We start from the raw sequence: 20,052 nt of genomic DNA, 5'->3' as shown, positions 1-20,052 counted from the left end.
GATTCAATACTTACTTTTTCAAAGTGCTGAATAAACAGTTCATGCATTGCTGGATTGGGCACAAACCAATGGGTTTTTGAAGCCTAGCCAGGAGGACGTGCATTAGATACAAGGAAATCAAACAGAAAAGGAATGCAGGCTCTGGAATGGGCATCATGAGGAGTCTCCAGTCTTTAAGGATAAGTTAATCAGTGGTGAGGAACACCCTTGAAGCAGCTGATGCTGCCATATTGCAGAAATATTAATTAGATGAGTCGAGGATGTCCTACAGCTTATTTCTGTGAAATTTGCAACATCACAGTGAAGTTCACACCCAGATATAAATCTGTGAGAGCATGAAAAAAAAAAAATCAAGATACATAGAAGTCACCATAAGTACTAAACCTTTCCATCCAGAAGGATTAGCTCCCAAAATAAGTCTTTCTCTTCAAGAGTATTCAATGATAAATGAGACCAGCTGTGAAACAAATACACATGTATGCACCTAGAGCCACATTTAAAACTCTGCTTTCAGGCAACCTTAGGCAAAAAGAGTGACATTCTTCTCAGCAGCCCTAATATAAGGAGGGGACTCAAGTAATCTACTTGTCATTCTGAACTTTAGTTTCCTTTACCTACAAGCTCAGGGCTGGTATCTGATCTTTCTTACAGCCAGTGTTGGGAGCAAGAGGACCAATGTGTTTTAAGTGTCTCAAAGTATCTTCCCTAGAAGATATTGTTTCCGCGAACTCATTTCGCTTCACCCTTCACAACATCCTGCAGCAGTGAGCTCCCCAGTTTAACTCGGCCCTGTGGGGCAGAGAGAAAACCTGTGAAGTTTGTTTTTAAAGCCCCACAACTGTAATTCCACTGCCTGTTTCTTCACTTGGATGTGAAAACAAGCAGTGAAGAATCATTCTCTGTTCATCTCCACAGATTTCATAACTTCACACATATACAACACTCGCTCTAACTGTTCAGTTACAGAAGGGAAGAGTGGCTGGAAAGCTGCCTGGTGAAGAACCTGGGGGTGATGGTTGAAAGGCGGCTGACTATGAGCCAGCAGTGTGCCCAAGTGGCCCAGAAGGCCAATGGCATCTTGGCTTGTATCAGAAACAGTGTGACCAGGAGGACCAGGGAAATCATCCTTCTCCTGTACTCAGCGGTGATGAGGCCATACCTTGAATACTGTGCTGAGTTTTGGGCCCCTCACTACAAAGAAGAGCATTGAGGTGCTGGAGCACACTGAGAAGGGCAACAAAGCTGGTGAAGGCACTGGAGAACAAGTCTTACGAGGAGGCTGAGGAAACAGGGGTTGTTTAGCCTAGCGAAAATGAGGTCGAGGGGAGACCTTATCACTGTCTACAACTCCCTGAAAGTAGGTTGTAGCAAGGTGGGTGCTGGTCTCTTCTCCCACATAAGAAGTGATAGGACAAGAGGAAATGGCCTCAAGTTGCACCAGGGGAGGTTTAGATTAGACAGCAGGAAAAATTTCTTCACTGAAAGGGTTCTCAGGCATTGGAAGAGGCTGCCCAGGGAGGTGGTTGAGTCACCATCCCTGGAGGTACTTAAAAGATGGGTAGACAAGGTGCTCAGGGATATGATTTGGTAGTGGACAGGTATGGGGTATGCTTGGACTTGGTGATCTTAGAGGTCTTTTCCAACCAAACCATTCTATAATTCAAGCTCCAGACTTTTATGTGTAATTACTCTCAGTGGCACAGAAGCTGCTCTGTTCTTTCACTTATCCTTATTACTCTCCTACAGTACCCGTTCTCTGAGAAAAGGCAGAGCTGTTTACACTATACAGGTTGCTTAAACAGCCTAAATAAACAAACAAGTCCATCTTCTGTCTCCAGTTCCCTTCCTCATAATCCTCCATTCTTTGGATACTGCATTACTGCTTGACTCTGCCTTGAATTTATGGCCAGGATTGCTGTAAAGCCAGTTGATGTCCCGTGTTAGGTTACTCAGGCTGTTCCTGAGAGGAGCTATTTCACTAAACCTCTGCAGTCCTTCCGTTTTCCTGCAGAGGTCCCCTGGAAACCACACACGAACAAGACAGTGACCCTTTGAGAAAGGAAAGGGACAAGAACAGTAATTTTTGCCTGTAGTGACCTTGAACTCTTAGACTGCAACATAACTGATGTGTGCATTATTACAGCATCTTGCCCTCTTCAACCCTCAGCCAAGATCTCCTGTGAGGGGCAGAGGGGATATCGATTCTCTTTCCTTAGGTTTCAGATTCATAGAACCAAACCAGAGGTGGGCTGGACCATCAGGTGATGATCAGTTCCTATTACGCCTGGGACAAATAGTTTCTTTTACATAAAAAAGGCAAAACACCAGCTGGATACTTTATGGTGAATATAAACCAACCAAGTACTGCCCCACACATTTAAAAGGCTGATAAAAACACACTGACCTAAGAAAGGTTTATGTTTATTTCTGAACTGCCTCAAAAAATAAACATTGTACAAAATGTGACTTTTTTTAAAAAATGAGTCATGTTAAATCATTTACATGAATAAGGTTACTCATGTAGCAGGGCAAGGAAACAATGGAAATATGAACAAAGGAAGAGGAAGCCAAAACAGCAACCACCAATTCCTACCTGCACACACTTTGGCTAGCATCCTAGAAACCCCACAAGGAATAGCCACCTTGGAGTTCATGTGAAGATAAATTGCATATTACTATGATTAGCAACCTTGGCAAACAAGAGGACAGAGGAGCAATGACTTGGATTCTACTATTTCTGATGCGCTAATCAAAACTAAGTTGGTGACAGCACTTAAGGTACCAGGCCATTCTTACCAAATCCAGGAAAATAATCCCTTGCAGCGCTACTACCTTTCTGGTATTGTCTTAATCTCTTCCCTTGTTCGTGCAGCCAGAACTCAATTTTGACTGCAGATTGAGAAGTGTGTTGTTTAAGCTGCAGTAGCTCTGACACACACTGCCTGCCTCAAGCAGCTATTGGTAAGTCATTCACTCTCTTATGGAACTGTTAACACACTTCAGTAAATAAAATACTCCAGCTTGCAGCTACCTGCTATATTTTACAAAGGGAAATTGGACCAAATATTATAACTTAACTTTGACACAATTAGAAGAAATATTTTCACTGATAAGATTTCCACAAACATTTTATGTTACAAATCCATAATGATCTTTAAATAAATCCAGTTTGCTTGTGGTTGATTTCTATATACATTATAAATACATATATACACACACTAAAAACCCTGACATAGTAGAGTCTTGTGTCTGCCTGCAAGATGCCAGGAAGATGTTTCTGGGAACCAAAATTTTCTCTGATCCACTATTCGTGCCTCAGGCAAGTTTGGAAATGTCTTCGTACAGGATATCCTCAACTCGGCGTCCTTTTAAAGGTCCCTGGAAAATAACACAGTAACAGAAATAAGATCAAATTATAGACTTGTTTTATTGTTGAATTCACAATAGAGAGCTTAAACTAAACCAGTAAAAGCACTGTATGAAATCTTGCCACATTTAGACAGTTTTCAAACAGCACAACCAGAGGGAACAACACTGGAAATCACAGGCCCTCCCATTTTTCCTCAGTGCTGCACACAGGAAAAGCCCAATGAATACTCTTCTGTTTAAAGCCACACAATTGCACACGGGAGGCAGTAAAGGTGACGCACAGCAGAATGCATCCAAAAATACATATTTAGGTTTTGCTCAAGACACAACCTTTTCTGCTTCATTATTTTGAATCTGACCAGAGAATGTGTCAGGGCCTCAACACTGTCCCAGAAATCTTACCTTACAAGGAAAGGAGGAGGAGCAGGAACTGATCTCTTCCCTGTGGTAACCAATGACAGGACCCAAGGGAATGGCAGAAAGATGTGCCAGGGGAGGTTTAGATTGGATATTAGAAAAAGGTTCTTCACTCACAGGGTGGTGGAGCACCAGAACAGGCTCCCCAGAGATGTAGTCATGGCACCAAGACTGACAATATTCAAGAAGCATTTGGACAACACCCTCAGACACATGGTATGAATGTTGGGGTTGTCCTATGCAGGGACATGAGTTGGACTCAATGATCCTTGCGGGTCCCTTCCAACTCAGGACATTCTATGATTCTATGATCACTTTCAGATCACTCTGTGCTAGTAAAGTCCTTGCAATTTTGAGCCAAACATAAGCAACTGTTTTGAATTAATTCACACTGAACTTATTAGGAGTAAAATATTTAACTCTGAACTTCCTATATATAAAAATCCTGATCGCCCTACAATCAGTAAGAAAATTCTCACAGACTTCACCAGTTTCCAGGAGTAGTTTTACCCATTTTTAATTTATTGACTCGGGAGTTCACGCTGGAAGGGTCTAATCTTAACATCTACATCAGGGCTAAACAAAAACTACCCTGGCTTTCCAAGATCAATGTTGTCATGATTCTTCACTCCAACTCAACAGTGGACACCTGCACAGTCTCTTCTGAAGTAAATTATCCAGAATCCAATACAGCCTGAGTTTCTGCAGACCTCCTTTGAATGGGATCCTAACAGCGTTTCTCCACTGCGAGCTGCGATTAAGAAATTTGGCTTTGAGCCAACACACTCTCTGCTGTACCAATCAGTTTAAAGATTGGTTTTGCAGAGAACAAGTAGCCACACAGACATGATGACAGGGCCTAATTTTGGCCCAGAGAAAGGTGATCCGTAAAAAAAAACAAACCCAAAAAAACAATCTTAATTGTTAATGACAGGACAACAAAGAAGCACATAAAGCCCCATGTTTAGTCTGGAAAAGGCAGAAGAAAATTCACATCTTTGCACAAATCATGTTTTTTACCTTCCTACAAAACAGTACAACAGCCACATTGGAAATAAACATATGAAGTATTCTGCAAGTCTCTTTCAAGTTCAAAACTTGCTAAATTCAGCATCTTGGCATCTTTTTAAAGGCAAACAGCAGAGCTTTAGTCTGCAATGGGGAATATGTGGCTGTTTTCCTACTGATTGGGAATGAGTGGGGGGTGACCACAGCATTTTGCACACCAAAATCCCACCTGTAAGACAGGATTAATTTTGTGAAAGCTTTCTAATGTACAGATGAAAATCACACTATGCAAATGAGATCTTGCAGGGTTTGTTACTTACAGAGTCGATGATTATTGTAGCTGAAAACCTCTTTTCATTGATAGATTCCAAGATGCCTTCATTTCCTCTGTAGCCACCATTTAATACCATCACTTTCTTGCCTGAAATGAGAAATTGGAAAATAGTAAGATACAGGATTCCCAGCTTCTTCTGATGGAGTTGTGTTTAACTAACAGCTGAGGAAGAGATAGTTTCTCCCAGCAGCTCCAGCAAGCAGCTCCGAGGTTTGCCTAACATCCTGCCCATTTTAGTATACCGCTCCAGGCTACACTGATGCTATGGGCTGAAACTTGCAATTACATCAGGGAAAGAAGCCAAAGCTACTTATCCTACATCCCATTCCCTGTGCTAATGGCTTTGTGTATCTCCTTTTTGCCTTCTGTCTCACCTAGGCAGTCCCCTCAGGGCATCAATTCTAGTGCAAGGATGCTATATGTACCATTATGCTAAAGAGCACTCACCAACACCACAGACCAGCTCCTCACCAGCTGCAGAAATGCAGACTCTAGGTCTACTGAAGAACCCGTGAATCCCAAAATCCTATATTCTGTTTCCCCATACACCACCGTGTTCTGCTGACTGCTACTCTGACTGTTCCTGAAACACTGGTCAGATGCTACACACAAACATCAGTGTGTACCAGCCAAAGAAACACCAGTGAACCAAACACGAGATGAGGTAAGCTATGCCAAGTGCCCACAGCTATTTGAGGCATGACTTTGGAAGGAAGATACAGGAGAAATAATGACCAAGGGCTCTGTAGGGCTCCCAGAGATGCTTCCTGGCAGCTGAAGAGAGATGCTTTCATCTCATCAAATGAACAAACTCCTGTGTTCTCAGAAAAGAATCTAATTTTTATGAGAAGAGACTATGAAGACTCAAAGCAGAAGCAATGTAATAATTCCCTAGAAAGTAACCAGAAGAGATTTGGTAAGTGATCAGAGTATCTCATGAAACGCTGTCCCAAGAGCAAGACGACTCTTGTTATGTTGCTTTCAAGTGGATGAGTTATAGTTTAAAAGAACTGAAATAAAGTTTTGCAGTGACAGCTAAGCTGAAACAAATAAACAGAAGAGCTGTACCTGGTGCAGGTATTACAGTCTCCAGATGCGTCTGATCAAGCTTCAGTTTGTCTCCAGAGTCAATCATCTTCACAACTGCTGTGTATTTGTCAATCACTTCCTGTTGTGAAAGGCAGACATCAATCAGAAAAATACAAAAATTTCTCTACGTTTACATTTCAAAATGAACAAACTCAGGACCACAAGTCTGCACTTGTACATTTTCCAGAGCAGCAAGGACTTCTGAACTGTCCTAAAGGCATTCAGCTATCACAGACTGCTGTCTAGCCTCACTCTGAATTTAAGATCAGTTTAAAAGGGCTCCTTTCAAACATCAATGACTGGTTTGATCGACCACTAATTTTGTCAGCTGTGTCTGAAGGTTTTGTCAACCTTCAGGTCAGCTATCTTAGCTACTCTCTCAAAGACGGAGAGTAAACTAGAGGCTTCCTTCTCCCATGGAAGACTAAGCTGGCTGGAAGCAACATGGTAACAACTGGGATACCACCCCTCAATGAGGTGAAATGTTACCCATCACCCTTGTGCCTAGTGTAAACTATGTTCCACTTCACATATTCAGAATCAGCCACTGGTTTATGAGCCATCTCATAAACCCTCCCAGATGCCTATCAAAAAAGCTGTGATTTTGAGCTAGATACTCTCCTGTCGATCATTGATAACACACCCAGGTGTCACCTTTGGCACTCCTGCCAGAGACTGCCGAGCCTTGGACTACCCAGCACAACATCATTCCACTGGCAGTGGCTAAAAGAAACCACTTCCAAAAAACAGAGCAAGGCTTACAGTCTGAAGATTTCATACACAAACAGGATCTTGTTCAGAGGCAGCCTGCAGCTTAAATACCAGTGCTAAACTGACTGCTCCGAGATGAAGATGTAATGGCACTGCTCTTGGTCATACCACATTGACAAAGTAACTATTCTCCAAGATGGATGTGTTAATAGGAACAAACGATGCAGGGCAAAACAGTGCTTAAGAAAGAATTATCGAGTGAATGTCATTAAACTAAATCAGAGTTCCATTCCCTGCCCAGAATAAGTCCCAGTAAAGGTATGGTGATGTTCCAGCCCCTATCAGCGTTGACTTAAGGCTAAACAACTTATATAATGAAATAAAACTTCAGAAGTTATGATACCAGAAAAGCCTAAACAATGCCACATGCTTCCACTTACACACTTTACCTTAACAACTGCCTTCTTCTTGTGATACTTCTCTCCAAGCTTTTTTGTTACAATTTTTACAACAATATCCTGAAAGATTTGAAAGTAAGCAAAAATAAATGCAAAATATACAAACAACTACACAATCTAAACTCACTGCACACTCAGGTCCCTCTGACTCCAACCACAGACTGCACAGCACAGAAAGCAACAACAGTAAAGTTGCAAAACAGTAAAATGGGTCAAAGGTAGGAATTCTTGATCTAGAAGTTGAGTCAATAAGTAAAAGCTGAGATGATGTTTTTCAGCTCAAAGGCTGATCTTGAGTTCTACATCGCTGTGCGTACCAGCAACCAGTGCAGAAAAAAAGAGGGCTGTAAGTAGCATCACGATTTGAACATGATCTGTAGAGACTCACAGCACCAAGTCTTTGATTAGAGAATTCCACCCCATCTGAGATCAGGCATACAATGCTTCAGACTGCAGACCATGCTTAAACAGAAGAGTAATTCCTCCCAGATACTGTAATATTTCACATTTGGCAGCTTGGAAAATAAGAATGAATTTAGTTTGGAATCTGCTTTTGGATTTTTACCAAAATCAAAATCAGCTTTAGAAATGCAGAATTGGTTGTACTTAGTATAATAATAATTTTTGAGACACTTACAGGCTGCAACCAGTAGTCTCTTCGAGCTGTTCTTTTCTTCTCCTCTTCAAGCTACAGAAGAACAACAAACAATCACCATTTACTTCCTCCTTTCACTGCAGCTTACCCATGCTTTTGAAAAGATAAACCAATTTTCCAGGCTCACGTCAAGTGGGGAATAAAAAGAACTGCAAAACTAAATAAGGGTAAATCAGTGTGTGCTTGCTGCATAAATACCAATTTGATGAGATCCAGAAATCCATGATAAAATGCTGGAGATTTATATTTGGTTATGTCAAGCGTTTCTAGATATTTTCTTCTCTTCTAAAATCTGTATTCTGTTACTTTCAACATCTCAGTCGTTTAGGGAATAACCACAGATGAGCCACAGAAAACAGTTTTAATTGGGAAGTAAAATCATTTTGCCTGGTAAGATATAGAAGTCTGAATTCCACATGAAGTGAAGGTCTGAGGTCACTTCCAAGGGATGCCCTGGTAAAGTGGACATAGCCATAGGCACGGGGTTATAAAGACACAGATCCTGCATGATTATTACCTCCATAATCTCATCCAGTGCGGATTTCTTCTTTTTCTCTTTGGACTGACCAGAGCTATGAGCTGATTCTTTTCTTTTAACTGCCCCTTCCACCATCTTCAGTGCATTTGGTCCAAGGACACTGCTGGATGGAAGAGTAACATGGTGTTTTCAGAGCCATCCTCCACCAAGACGCATTTGAAAAGCTGGTTGTGCAAAAAAGGCCTGCTGATCTATTTAATTTCAGTTGTGAAAGTCACTTTCCAGACCCTGCATGCCTCTTTCTCTAGGACTGCATTTGGCAGCTAGAACTGATCTCCTTGAGATGTTAACTCCACATTCACTGATGTTCACTGCTAGCAGTCCAGCTGAATGAGAACAACCTAATGATCAGTTCACCAGTGCAAAAGCAAAGAGTCCATTGGGGACTTGAGTTCAACAGAGAGGACAAAAGCAGGTCTGCAAATAAGGTTTTCAAATTTGATATGACAAACTTCTGGCTTTAGAGGAGCTACCTGGACAGAGCAACGCCCAAACACGGTAGATGTCTAACACTCCTTCCAGACAGAGATACTCAATCTATTCATCAGAGGGAAAAACCACATGGGAATCTGCAGGAGAGGGCTCCGCATCCAGCAAAAAACCACCATCTTCACAATCATTCAAAACAGGCAAACAGCCTATGAGTTGTGAAAGAAAAAAGCAATCAGCACAAAAAGTTATATCTCACAGGTCAGGGGACATCTACGCAAAGTGAGAACTGTCCAAAGGCAGCTTGAGTTAAGCCATATTTATAAGAGACACCTGAACACAGTAAAAAAAATTTAGGTGTTCTCTCATCCAGAAAGACGAAGAAGGCTTCTGTGAGGTGGACAGTAATGAAATAGTAATACAGCCTTACAACAAATCACATGTTCTGCCTGCAGTAAAGATGTTGGATATAGTAGGAAAGGGAAGATAGGTAATGGGAATGAAGACACAGAAATGGCAGTGGAAGCAAAATTGAGAGAAATATTGCTTTTCAGAGGAAGTCTGGATAATACCCATAGCAGATTTCTAGAAGAAATAGTACATTAAATCACATATCAAATAGCAAGTACTTAAAATAACATCTCATAAAGGGTAATATACAATTAAAACATAACTGCAGTGCTGGTATTTAAAAAGGAAAACATATCTGTCTGTGAGGTTACTAAGGGATTGCTTGGTGTCAATACTAAACTGAACCTTGCTTAAGATTCACCTACAGAAAAGCTGGGGAGGAGCTCTTTATCAGGGAGTGCAGGGATAGGACGAGGGGTAATGGTTTTAAGCTGAAAGAAGGCAGATTTAGATTAGATACTAGGAAAAAAAAATTACTGTGAGGGTGGTGGAGGTTGCCCAGTGAAGTTGTGGATGCCTCCTCCCTGGAGGTGTTCAAGGCCAGGTTGGATGAATCTAAGCAACCTGATCCAGTGAGAAGGTGTCCCTGCCCATGGCAGTGGGGGTGGAACTGAATGATCTTTAAGGTCCCTTCAAACTCACACCATTCTATCATTCTATGATTTAACATATTCTCTAAGGACTCGAGACATGAATGAGAGACCACCAACACTGTTTGGGTGTGCAATCAATATGAAGGACACAAAGTATTAGACACCAGAAAGGACTGGTTTATCTTGTAAACCATGTTTTAAAAACCACAAAATTCAACAGCTCCTTATGCAAGTTCACATACTTTGGAAAAGTTTACTCTGATTACCTTCTATCTAGTGGGAGCTGTTTAAAAGCAACAAATGCAGAAAGGGGTCTGGCTATCGTCACAAATATCAGCTACCAGTGTGAAGCAGGCTCAAAAGAGCCAAATGCAATCCTAGGAAGCATCAGGACAGAAAAATATTAGTGCCTTGCATAAGCCATAACAATGTTTCTTTTGCAGCATGCACAAATTTGATCAGCTTCCCTGTTCAAGGTTAGCTGAAACTTGAACAAGGACAAGGAAGGGATATTCAGCAGATCAAGGGAATGGGGACATAAGGTCTGTATTGTGCAGGTCTGCTTGCACAGCACAGTGATGGCTGAGAGGCTAAAACTGTTCTCTGCAAAAACTTTGTTTGAGAAAGCAAACACCAGGGAGAAAAAGAACTATTTATGTTAAATGCCCATATCAACATGAGAGCAATTGTTATAAACCAGCCATGACTACGTTTACCTGGGAAATTACAGACAAGGTCCTAACAACCAGAGCAAACAGGTTTTGAAGGACCTTCCCTTAGGACCATAGGGCTGGGGAGGCCCTAACTGTGTACAATGGAGGCTGATCAGTGTGCAGACAGGACTGTACACTGGCATGCTTGCAGTACTGCAGAGAGTGACCTTGATAGTAGCTTCTGCTCATTCCATAATTAGAATTAATTCTAATCTTACTTGTCGACTGAGTGAGTTAAGCAGGGATTTGAGAATGGAAGTTCTTGAGGGGAAAAAAGTATGCCCAACGTTCCCAGTTTGCTCAAGGGCAGTCAGTATAGGAAGCCATGCCTGTCACGGTGACTCCTATCTCCGAGTCAGCCACACAGACGTTCACATCAAGGAACAACTCCCCTCTCACTACCCCTCTCAGCAAGGCTCCAACTCCACTCCATCTCTGTACCAACTACCAGTATGCCCATGCCCTCAAAACTCTACCATCCACTACTTTGGATCTCCTGGTCTTGTTTCTGCACCCTGCTCAGCAAATCCAAGGCCTAGGATTATGTAGCTTGGGCTGTAAGCACAGAAGGTGGGAGGGCAGCATGTGCCGCTTCACACTGCACTGGGGTACTGGGCATCAGGGCAAACTCAACTGATCCTCGGTAACAGTCAGCAGCTGCAGAACAAACACCTTTACAGGGACACAGGGAAGCAGTTTCCATATATAACTCTCAAGAGATTCCTGTATCACCAGTGACATACAAACCACCACCTGATGACTTTACTACGAAGCTTGTACCCTAATTTTGCTTTGAAACTACAATTACAAAGTTTGCACACAAGTATCTCTCATATACTATGAAAAAATTAGACTACTTGATTCATGATTTCACATTCAGCCAAATTCTAGCAAGCACCTTAAATATTCCTCACGGGAACTATTTGACTGTCTGAATTAAGTTTCAGACTCATCTTAAGCACAACTCCGTGCTTAGAGATAACTTACAAGTTTCCCTCAAAGCCCAAAATCTGTATCTATTATTGCAAAAAACTACTTCATTTTCTCACTTTCTTCCCAGTATATCTCCCATCAGATACCCTATCTAAGGGCCGAGCTTGCGATGAGAGGTAACCTTTCATTTTACCTGCAATACATTTAATAACAATACTGCTTCACATGAAAAGATGTACAGCTCAGACAGTTTCACAGATTCCTATAAGTCAGTATTGTTTGCATAAATGATCCCTTTTGACCTGCAGAGCTCACGGCTATATGAAGGTAATCAAATTCATGAGCTTTAGAAATATTTATACCAGATAGATTCAGCTTCTTAATATGATCAGAGAAAGTGTTACCTCCAATTGGACAAGGCAATCAAACCTTTCAGGAACCAGAATGAAGAAGTCACAAATGTTCATTCATAGAAGGCAGGTGGGACAAGAGCATATTCATTTCAAATGCTTTGATCGGACTCCTTATCCACACTTTCATGGGATGGTATCTTCTCAGAAAAGCCTGTAACTGACTATTACATGATGGGCACCTGCCGTGAACCACAGTGAATTCAAGAAGGCTCCTCAGAGCAAACATTTCAGATAAACCCACTCATTCATGTGAGACACAAAAGGAACCATGAAGGTATCTAGTACCCTCTCCTGAATAACATGACAGGATATTTCAGGACAATTCACATTTTCCTATTCATACAAATATCATTATCATATAAGCACTTTGCAACAGTAAGGTTTGCCTTTAAATTCTTTTCTCACCTTGTTTTAGAAGATGCTGGTATTGAAGTACTTGCTCCTTTGTTTAAATTAAATGTGACTAAAAAATAAAAAGACAATACTCTATTTCTATCTTTAAAAATAACTGCATTGAAGGATGTTACAATTTCAAAAATCTGCAAAAGGAAAAGATCATAAATTTGAAAATATTTACTGACCTATGTTTTGGTTCAGTTTTTAAAATTAATTACTTTAAATTTCCTAAGAAAGGATATATTATATTTCTGTATTTCCATATTCCAGTGCTCTTTATAACTGATCTCAAAGCACTCTATGAAACACTGAGTTGGTCTCAGTGCTCATCTCACTTTAACCACAAAACTAGCTTCAGTAGATTCTAAAAAATTACATATATTGAAATCCAGTTACCTTTTTCTTCTTCATTTTCTCTATTCAGTTCAGTGTAGACTGGCTTTTCCTGCCAAAAAAAAAAAAAAAATGCACAAAACACATTTCAAGAGTCAAACAGAAAACTGAGCCAAGGTATCATTTTTTGGTGATCATTGATTAGCTCAATTTTAGAGACTGCTGTGAGATTAGTACAAGAAACTGTAATATTCAAACTGGCTTGATTCACAGAAGATTATAAACTGAAAACATTATTCCATTACAGGCTCCTGTGCAAAATTCTCTAATTAACACCCTCTACAGAGATGCTGTTTAAACTTGCTCGATTCCAAGATGAAAGGAAAGTGGCCTAACTGTAGCAGTTTTCTCTGTTTGCACCAGCATGATTAGACTGGTTTCTGGACAGCATGATTTTCTGGTTTCTGATAACTCAAAGAGGGAAATTCTGGAATCTTTCCATAATTTTAGCACCAAAGGCTCAGACCATTTAAATTTCAATTAGTTTTAAATTAAGAAAAAGATAATTGTTTACAACAGCATTTAAGTGTACCTATCAATACGCAGGATCAAATGGGTGGTTTAAGTCCCAGGCAAAAACATGTATGGAAGACGTCGAATGACGCCAAATAAACAGCTTCAAAATACCACACCAGCACTATCAAAATAAAACTTTCCACTATGCAGATTTGATTACATCAGCCCTCTCCCCAGTTATTTATCTCAGCATCTTTATTATAGAAGGTAATTATTATTTGCAGCCTTAAAAGTTGTGAAATATGTCATGCCGGTTACTGTATTATTTACACTCCCTTCTTAAATTCAAGAATGATTTTTAAATCATTAATCACTCGCAAAGCAGTAATTATTACTCTTGTAGTACTAAAGCAAGCCATGTACAAAGTAACTCCAAGTATTCCTCCAGAACAGGTTATGATCTACGATTACTGTATAGCAGAAAATTCAGAACAGAAGTGAATTGATGCAGTGATTCAAGTATGGAAGAAGACGCTCTAAATCAAATTCTGAACTGTCCAGGATCAGACACCAGGACCACAGGACACAATTCTGCTAGATTTCAATACCACACCAAATCTAAAAGGATCTGAAGCCTCTACTTTCTGTCATTTATTGCTTTTTTTAGACTGTAAATCCACAGGTGAAAACCATGCTCATCATCTGTAAAAAACACCAGCAAGCTGGTTAATCAAGGAAATGTAACAAGTTGCAACTCCAACAGAAACAAGTTAGTCAAGAGTATCTGGGAGAAGACTGTTACTGGTGGCTTAGGAAAGAACAGTAATGTAGATAAATATGTCTGCTGTTCCCCAGTTTGAAGTGGTGATGAGCTTCTAAATCGAAGCAAGACACCTACTCATCACCTTCTGACTGACTATAAAGGAAATATCAGAGCAAGAATCCCAGCAGCGTTCAATCCACCATTAACTTAAACAAGAGGAGATTAGAGCTGAAGGTTGACACAATGCAATTTTACTTACCACTTCTTTCCCTTCCAAACCTCTTCTAACTTGTTGTTCAATGAATTTAGCAGTCTTTTCTTCGTCATCAAGGTCCTGTTTCTTCTTCCGCTCTTGTTCTTGTTGCCTCCGAATAGTCTCTGGGTCTCTATCGATGTATTGAATATACCAGCCTTTTGGAGTCTCATCAACCTTACAGAGACCTAAAAAGTCAATGGAAGATAAAGTAAAATTAATACTCACAAAAGCAAGCAAGGGATAAAGGAAATATCAAGATCATTTTCACAGTCCATGTTCCCTATAACAATGAAGATACCTTACCAGAGAAAACACACCTCTTACTGGCCTGGTAAAATCTACTTAGAATTCTTTAGCATCTGTTTCTGCATTTCTGCTAGCCAGTTCTATTTGGAAATAGGCCAGAGCACATATCAAGTGTTTTATAATACTTTCCTTATTGAAGAAAATGTTTCCTTCCTGCTGTTTTAACAAGTAAGAAAACAGAAATCTAATGTATATAAACAATACACACTAACAGCATCCCATTAAAGGAAACTCTACTGTGAGGCTATTGTTACTGACTCCCAATGGAGTGACTTTTCAAACACTCTACAACACATGAAGGAATCCTGTAGAACACAGGCAGTCAGGGCCAAAGTAAACTTTCCACCATTCCACATTGCCATTTAATCTCCCTTCCTCCTAATAACACAAAACTGCTGATCTCAAGCTTTAACCCTTCACTAAAGCAGGAATGAAAACAACTGCTGCTTCTGGGCAGCAGTTTATCCTTAAATATGGAAGGATTCTTTAGTTATCATAAGTGTTCTATCATAATTTTTAAATGGCAACTGCTAGAACTTGATATTGAATTTAGCAATTCCTCCAGTAAATACAGATCAACAGATGAAACAAGGAAAGGGTCATGATTGATGCGTTTATCCCAGACTTCTGACATTTTTCATAACCAAATTACTAGTGGTTAGCACAGAAATGTGTTTAGACATCTGGTTATATATATACAGGAGGGGAAAGAAGAGGAGGGGAGGAAAGAAAAAGGAAATGGGAGAACTAACATAAATGTTTACTGATCCCTTACCAGCAACGCAATTACCCAATAACTTTAAAACTTCCCAGCCCTGAACACAACTACATTTACCTTCTCTGCCCAGCCATTTAGTAAAATCAGTCAGCGTCTCCCACTGTGTGGCATTCATGTGGATGTGTTCTCGATGACTGATATATTCATTGTACACAATATTATTGTGGACTCTCTTTGTTCCTGAAATACAGAATTAGTAAATATAAATATAAGACGTAGAAGGAAGCAACCAAAACTTCTTGCACTGAACTAATAAAAGACACTAAAAACAAACAAGCAAACAAACAGTTAAATATTTACCAAATCGCCTCCTGAGCAGTTCTAGGAAATCATTTCGAAACTCCCTTAGGGGATAAAAAGAAAATATTTCAGTAAAATTTTTATGAACACAAAGCAATTTTCTATTGTCATAAACAATGAAGTACTTGCAGTATAAAAATGAGTATTCTTTTGAACTGAGAGTAATAAAATTCAGATGCTCATTTCCCCTTTTCAGTAAAGTAGCATTAAATGCAGTCTGCATGCACAAAGAAATACAATACGGTACCTGCAGATACAAGTTAAATCTTCAAAAGGATAAAACCTTTTCAAAGGGATAAAATGGGAAGAGCAAAATCTAAACACTTCCCACTAATTGCTGGTATTTCACTACCAGGTCTCTTCCCAGGCCAAGTGACACGGAACACAGGCAGGAAAAAGGGCAGCAGCGGTAGATGGGGTGATCACTCATCTCACTGCTAATTCATGGGCTGGAGGATAAAGCCTCAGACTCATGTTGAAGACAGCTCCAATCAGCCCAGCGGTCACATTGGCCAGCTGGACAAAGGACTGGGGGAAGCTATGGGACATCAGTCACCCCCATGAGCTGTTACCTCTCTGTAAAGGTTGGTGAGGAGCCTACCTCTCTGGGGCAGGCTGGTGAGGAACTTTGTTACACAGAGCAACTTAAAATGGGACTCAGACATGGGATAAAACTGTCAAATCTGATCAAACATCACGGCTCCCTGAAACCTCGAACATGCATTCAAAAGTGACAATGCCTCAATTTTCAAACTGCCATTAAAAATAAGAGCTGACGCTAAAATCTATCAGAACAAATTGTCTTGAATGGAACACGACCAGGCCTTAGAGGGATGGCAGCGCAGATGAGATACAGGAATGAAGACCTGGGTAAGAACATGCAGCAAACTTACTCAGAAAAGTAATCCATGAATTGCTGAGGATTTTCAGAAGCCAGCAGCAACTGCCTCTGGTGGGACTCAGACATGCAATGACATTTGAAGCCATTCTATAAAATAAAAACAAATACTTTGTCTGCCTTTGTCTCAATTAGCACAGCTGTAGAGCATTAAAAATACATTCTGTAAGCAAAATTTCTTAAAAGGCTCCACAGAGAACACCTGAACTCAGCAGAACTGACGCAGAGTGGTTGTTCCTCCTCAGCAGACAAGCCAGAAACAGAACCCTTCCCAAAGCCAAGAACTTCAAGACAAACTGTGAAAGCAGTTATGAGATAGGACATCCCAGCAGTTCTTGTGGAATGGGATAGATGTGGCACCACCCAGGTCCACCCTGCACCCATCCAGGTGCATGTGCAAGAGCACTGGAAACGTTTGCTGGCTCCCAACCTGACCAACACTGATACCAAATGTTGTGTAAGGAGAGGACGGTGTCCCGCAAGCACTAAAGCTACGGACTGTAATAGTTCAGGCACCTCTGGCACAGGGCTAAAGTAATTTTTGACTTTGCTCTCCAAAAAGCAGACAGACATAGGATGTTGGACTGCATCCTTCTTTTGTCTAATATAGTGCTCTTTCACAACAATATAATTAAATCTACAGCAAATTTCATCCCACGGGAGCCATGACCCTCCCCTTACAAAAAAGATCTGGTTGTAACACAGTGAAGCACAACACTGGTGGGAATTGGGAAGATGAGGATGCCCACAGGCATCTGGGTCCAAGCAAAGAGAAAAGAGAAAAGAAGAGGGGGAAGCTTCAGAGAAAAAGTATCCCTTCATAACAGGAGAAGAAGGGAAGAAACTGAGCCAGAATCAGAAGGAAGGAGTCCTCGGTACAAGAAAGACGTGGATTTGTTGGAGTGGGCCCAGACGAGGGGCACAAAAATGATCACCAGGATGAACACCTCTTCTATGAGGAAAGGCTGAGAGACTTGGGGTTGTTCAACCTGGAAAAGAGAAGGCTTTGGGGAAACATTATTGCTGCCTTCCAGTACTTAAAGGAGGCCTTCAAGAATGATGGGGACAAAGTTTTTAGCAGGGCCTGTAGCCACAGTACAAAGGGTAATGTTTTTAAACAAAAAGAGGGTAGATTCACCTTAGATATAAGGAAGAAACTTTTTTCAGTGAGGATGGTGAATCACTGGAACAAGTCGGCTAGATGGTAGATGCCCCATCCCTGGAAATGTTCAGGGTCATGTTGGACGAAGCAACCTGAATGAGTTGAGGATGTCCCTGCTCACTGCAGGGGAGTTGGACTAGATGTCCTTTAAAAGTCTCTTCCATTCCAAAACATTCTGTAACGCTATGGTTCTATGTAAAGAGACCTCACAGAGCTCCAAATGTGCATCCTCTTGGGCCCATGACCACACTTACCCTGTCCCCAAGGGAAATTATGGCTATCTTCAACTCCCCTCTAAGGCAGATGGGAGGCATCCATTTCATAACCCTATCACTCTCTCTGGGTATATATAAGGCAATCACCCATCCAAGGGGGATTGGGTCCATCCTGTGCTCCCTGGGTTCATCAGTCACTCTGCAGGGGACTGAACATCCCCAGAGATGGATCAGGGGCCAACACGTGCTCTCTAAAATGGATGAGAACTTCTCCTACGGGGGATCCCAAAGGGATCACCCAAGGCCCAACTATCGGGACTGCTCCGGGTCCTATGAGCTGTCCCAAAGTAGACTGTGGTCCATACAAGAGGGACTCCTAAAGGAGAATTAAGGGCCCTCTCCAACTCCTAAAGGGAATCAGGGATCCCCGTGCTACCAGCAAGTGGGGCTAATATGCTCCCTAGAAGGACTGCACCCCGCAGATGGGATCAGAGCACCTACAAGAGACTAGGGACACTTACAAGGGGAATCTGCATCATCCAAAGACTCCCCACAAGGGAATTCACAGAATCATAAAAGTTGGAAAAGACCTCTAAGGTCATCAAGTCCAATCATCAGCTCAACATTACCATGCCAACTAAACCATGTCCCAGAGCGTCATGTCTACCTGGTTTTTTTTTAAGGCTTGTAGTGAAAGGACCGGAGGCAATGGGTATAAACTGGAGAGGAGCAGATTTAGACTAAACACAAGGAGGAATTTCTTCACGATGAGAATGATGAGGCACTGCAACAGGTTGCGGATACTTCATCCCTGGAGGTGTTCAAGGCCAAGTTGGATGGGGCCTTGGGCAGCCTGATCTAGTGGGAGGTGTCCTTGCCCATGGCAGGGGGGTTGGAACTAGATGATCTTTACGGTCCTTCCCAACCTAAACGATTCTATGATTCTATGACTTTAATATCCAATCTAACCCCACCACCAACAACAACAACTTGAGCCCATTTCTTTTCATCTTGTCACTTGTTTCTTGGGAGAAGAAACCAACACCCATCTCACCACAACCTCCTTTCAGGTAGTGGTAGACAGTGATAAAGTCTTGGCTCAGCTTTCTCTTTTCCAGAATAAACAACCCTAGCTCCCTTAGTCGCTCTTTATAAGACTTGTCCTCCAGCCCCATCACCAGGTTCATTGACCTTCTCTGGAAATGCTCCAGCAACTCAATGTCCTTCTTGCAATGAGGGACCTAAAACCAAACACAGGATTTGAGGTGTACCCTCACCAGCACTGAGTACTGGGGCACAGTACCATACTCCTGCTAGCCACACTATCTTTGATTTAGGAAACTATATATAGCTTTGAGGCCACATACTGCCTACAGTGATTGCAGCCCCCGACATAAGGCTTGGGGACTGCAACAGGGAGATGGGAACCCCTCCATGTTCCCCTCAGCAATACAACAGACACGGACAAGGGGGACCAGAGCCTCCCTATGCGGACTGAGAGACCCAGCCACAAGGATCTGACGCCCCTATGCACCCCAAAGAGAACCTCTCCCCTCAAGGGGACAGGTTACAGCCACCCCATAACCACTCACAGAGGATCGCCAACCCCAGAAGCAGACTGAGAGCCCCAGCCGCGGAGACCTAACACCCCTATACTTCCCTACAGAAGCTCCTCCACAAGAGCACCGGTCGGAACCCCTTCGTGCCCGCTCACAGAGGATCGCCAGCCCCTACAAGCAAACGGAGCGCCCCAATCGCGGGGACATGATGTCTCCCAGAACCAAAATGACCTGCCCTCTCAAGGGATTGGGTCGGAGCCTCCGTTCCCCCTCACGGAGGATCGCCAGGCCCCGCCGAGGAGACAGGGCCCGCCTCAGGTCCTGCCGCTGCCTGTTCGCGCTCACCTCATCGCGGCACTGCTTCTGGCACATCTGACAGTACCAGCGCAGCTTCTGCAGCCCCTTAGATTTGATGCGATTGGCGATAGCCTTAGGACTGAGAAAATCCGACTTCCCCATGGCGGCGGCCCTGTTGGCTTCTTCCCTCAACTACCCCGTC

At 41.9% G+C, this 20,052-nt stretch overlaps 1 protein-coding gene across 2 annotated transcripts; it reads right to left on the bottom strand.

Annotated features, from left to right (window-relative positions):
• Positions 1-76: 76 nt before the first annotated feature.
• On the bottom strand, positions 77-20,050 carry KIN (Kin17 DNA and RNA binding protein). 2 transcript variants are annotated; one of them, XM_009568960.2, is made up of 13 exons: positions 19,899-20,050; positions 16,613-16,707; positions 15,720-15,763; positions 15,477-15,599; positions 14,339-14,520; positions 12,864-12,912; positions 12,477-12,534; positions 8,559-8,682; positions 8,024-8,074; positions 7,378-7,446; positions 6,197-6,296; positions 5,115-5,215; positions 77-3,378 (listed from the first exon to the last, which is right to left on the bottom strand). In XM_009568960.2, exons 1-13 carry the CDS (start codon positions 20,010-20,012, stop codon positions 3,316-3,318), a joined length of 1,173 nt encoding a protein of 390 aa, XP_009567255.1. In that variant the 5' UTR covers positions 20,013-20,050; the 3' UTR covers positions 77-3,315. The 2 variants fall into 2 exon arrangements, with proteins under 2 accessions (XP_009567255.1, XP_053925690.1); XM_054069715.1 differs by having other exon boundaries at positions 8,559-8,679.
• Between the last annotated feature and the right edge of the window lie 2 nt (positions 20,051-20,052).

The sequence above is a fragment of the Cuculus canorus genome, chromosome 1 (assembly GCF_017976375.1).
Source record: "Cuculus canorus isolate bCucCan1 chromosome 1, bCucCan1.pri, whole genome shotgun sequence".
Lineage (NCBI taxonomy): Eukaryota > Metazoa > Chordata > Aves > Cuculiformes > Cuculidae > Cuculus > Cuculus canorus.
Note: the sequence above shows the minus strand (reverse complement) of the source record. Positions and strands in the feature narration are given on the sequence as shown.

Excerpts from the sequence above, each read along its gene's own strand:
- KIN (XM_009568960.2), bottom strand. The coding sequence starts at position 20,012 with ATGGGGAAGTCGGATTTTCTCAGTCCTAAGGCTATCGCCAATCGCATC. Across the intron at positions 8,075-8,558 it reads CACTGGATGAGATTATGGAG|CTTGAAGAGGAGAAGAAAAG; the intron begins GTAATAATCATG and ends GTTCTTCTGTAG. Across the intron at positions 3,379-5,114 it reads CTACAATAATCATCGACTCT|GGACCTTTAAAAGGACGCCG; the intron begins GTAAGTAACAAA and ends GTTATTTTCCAG.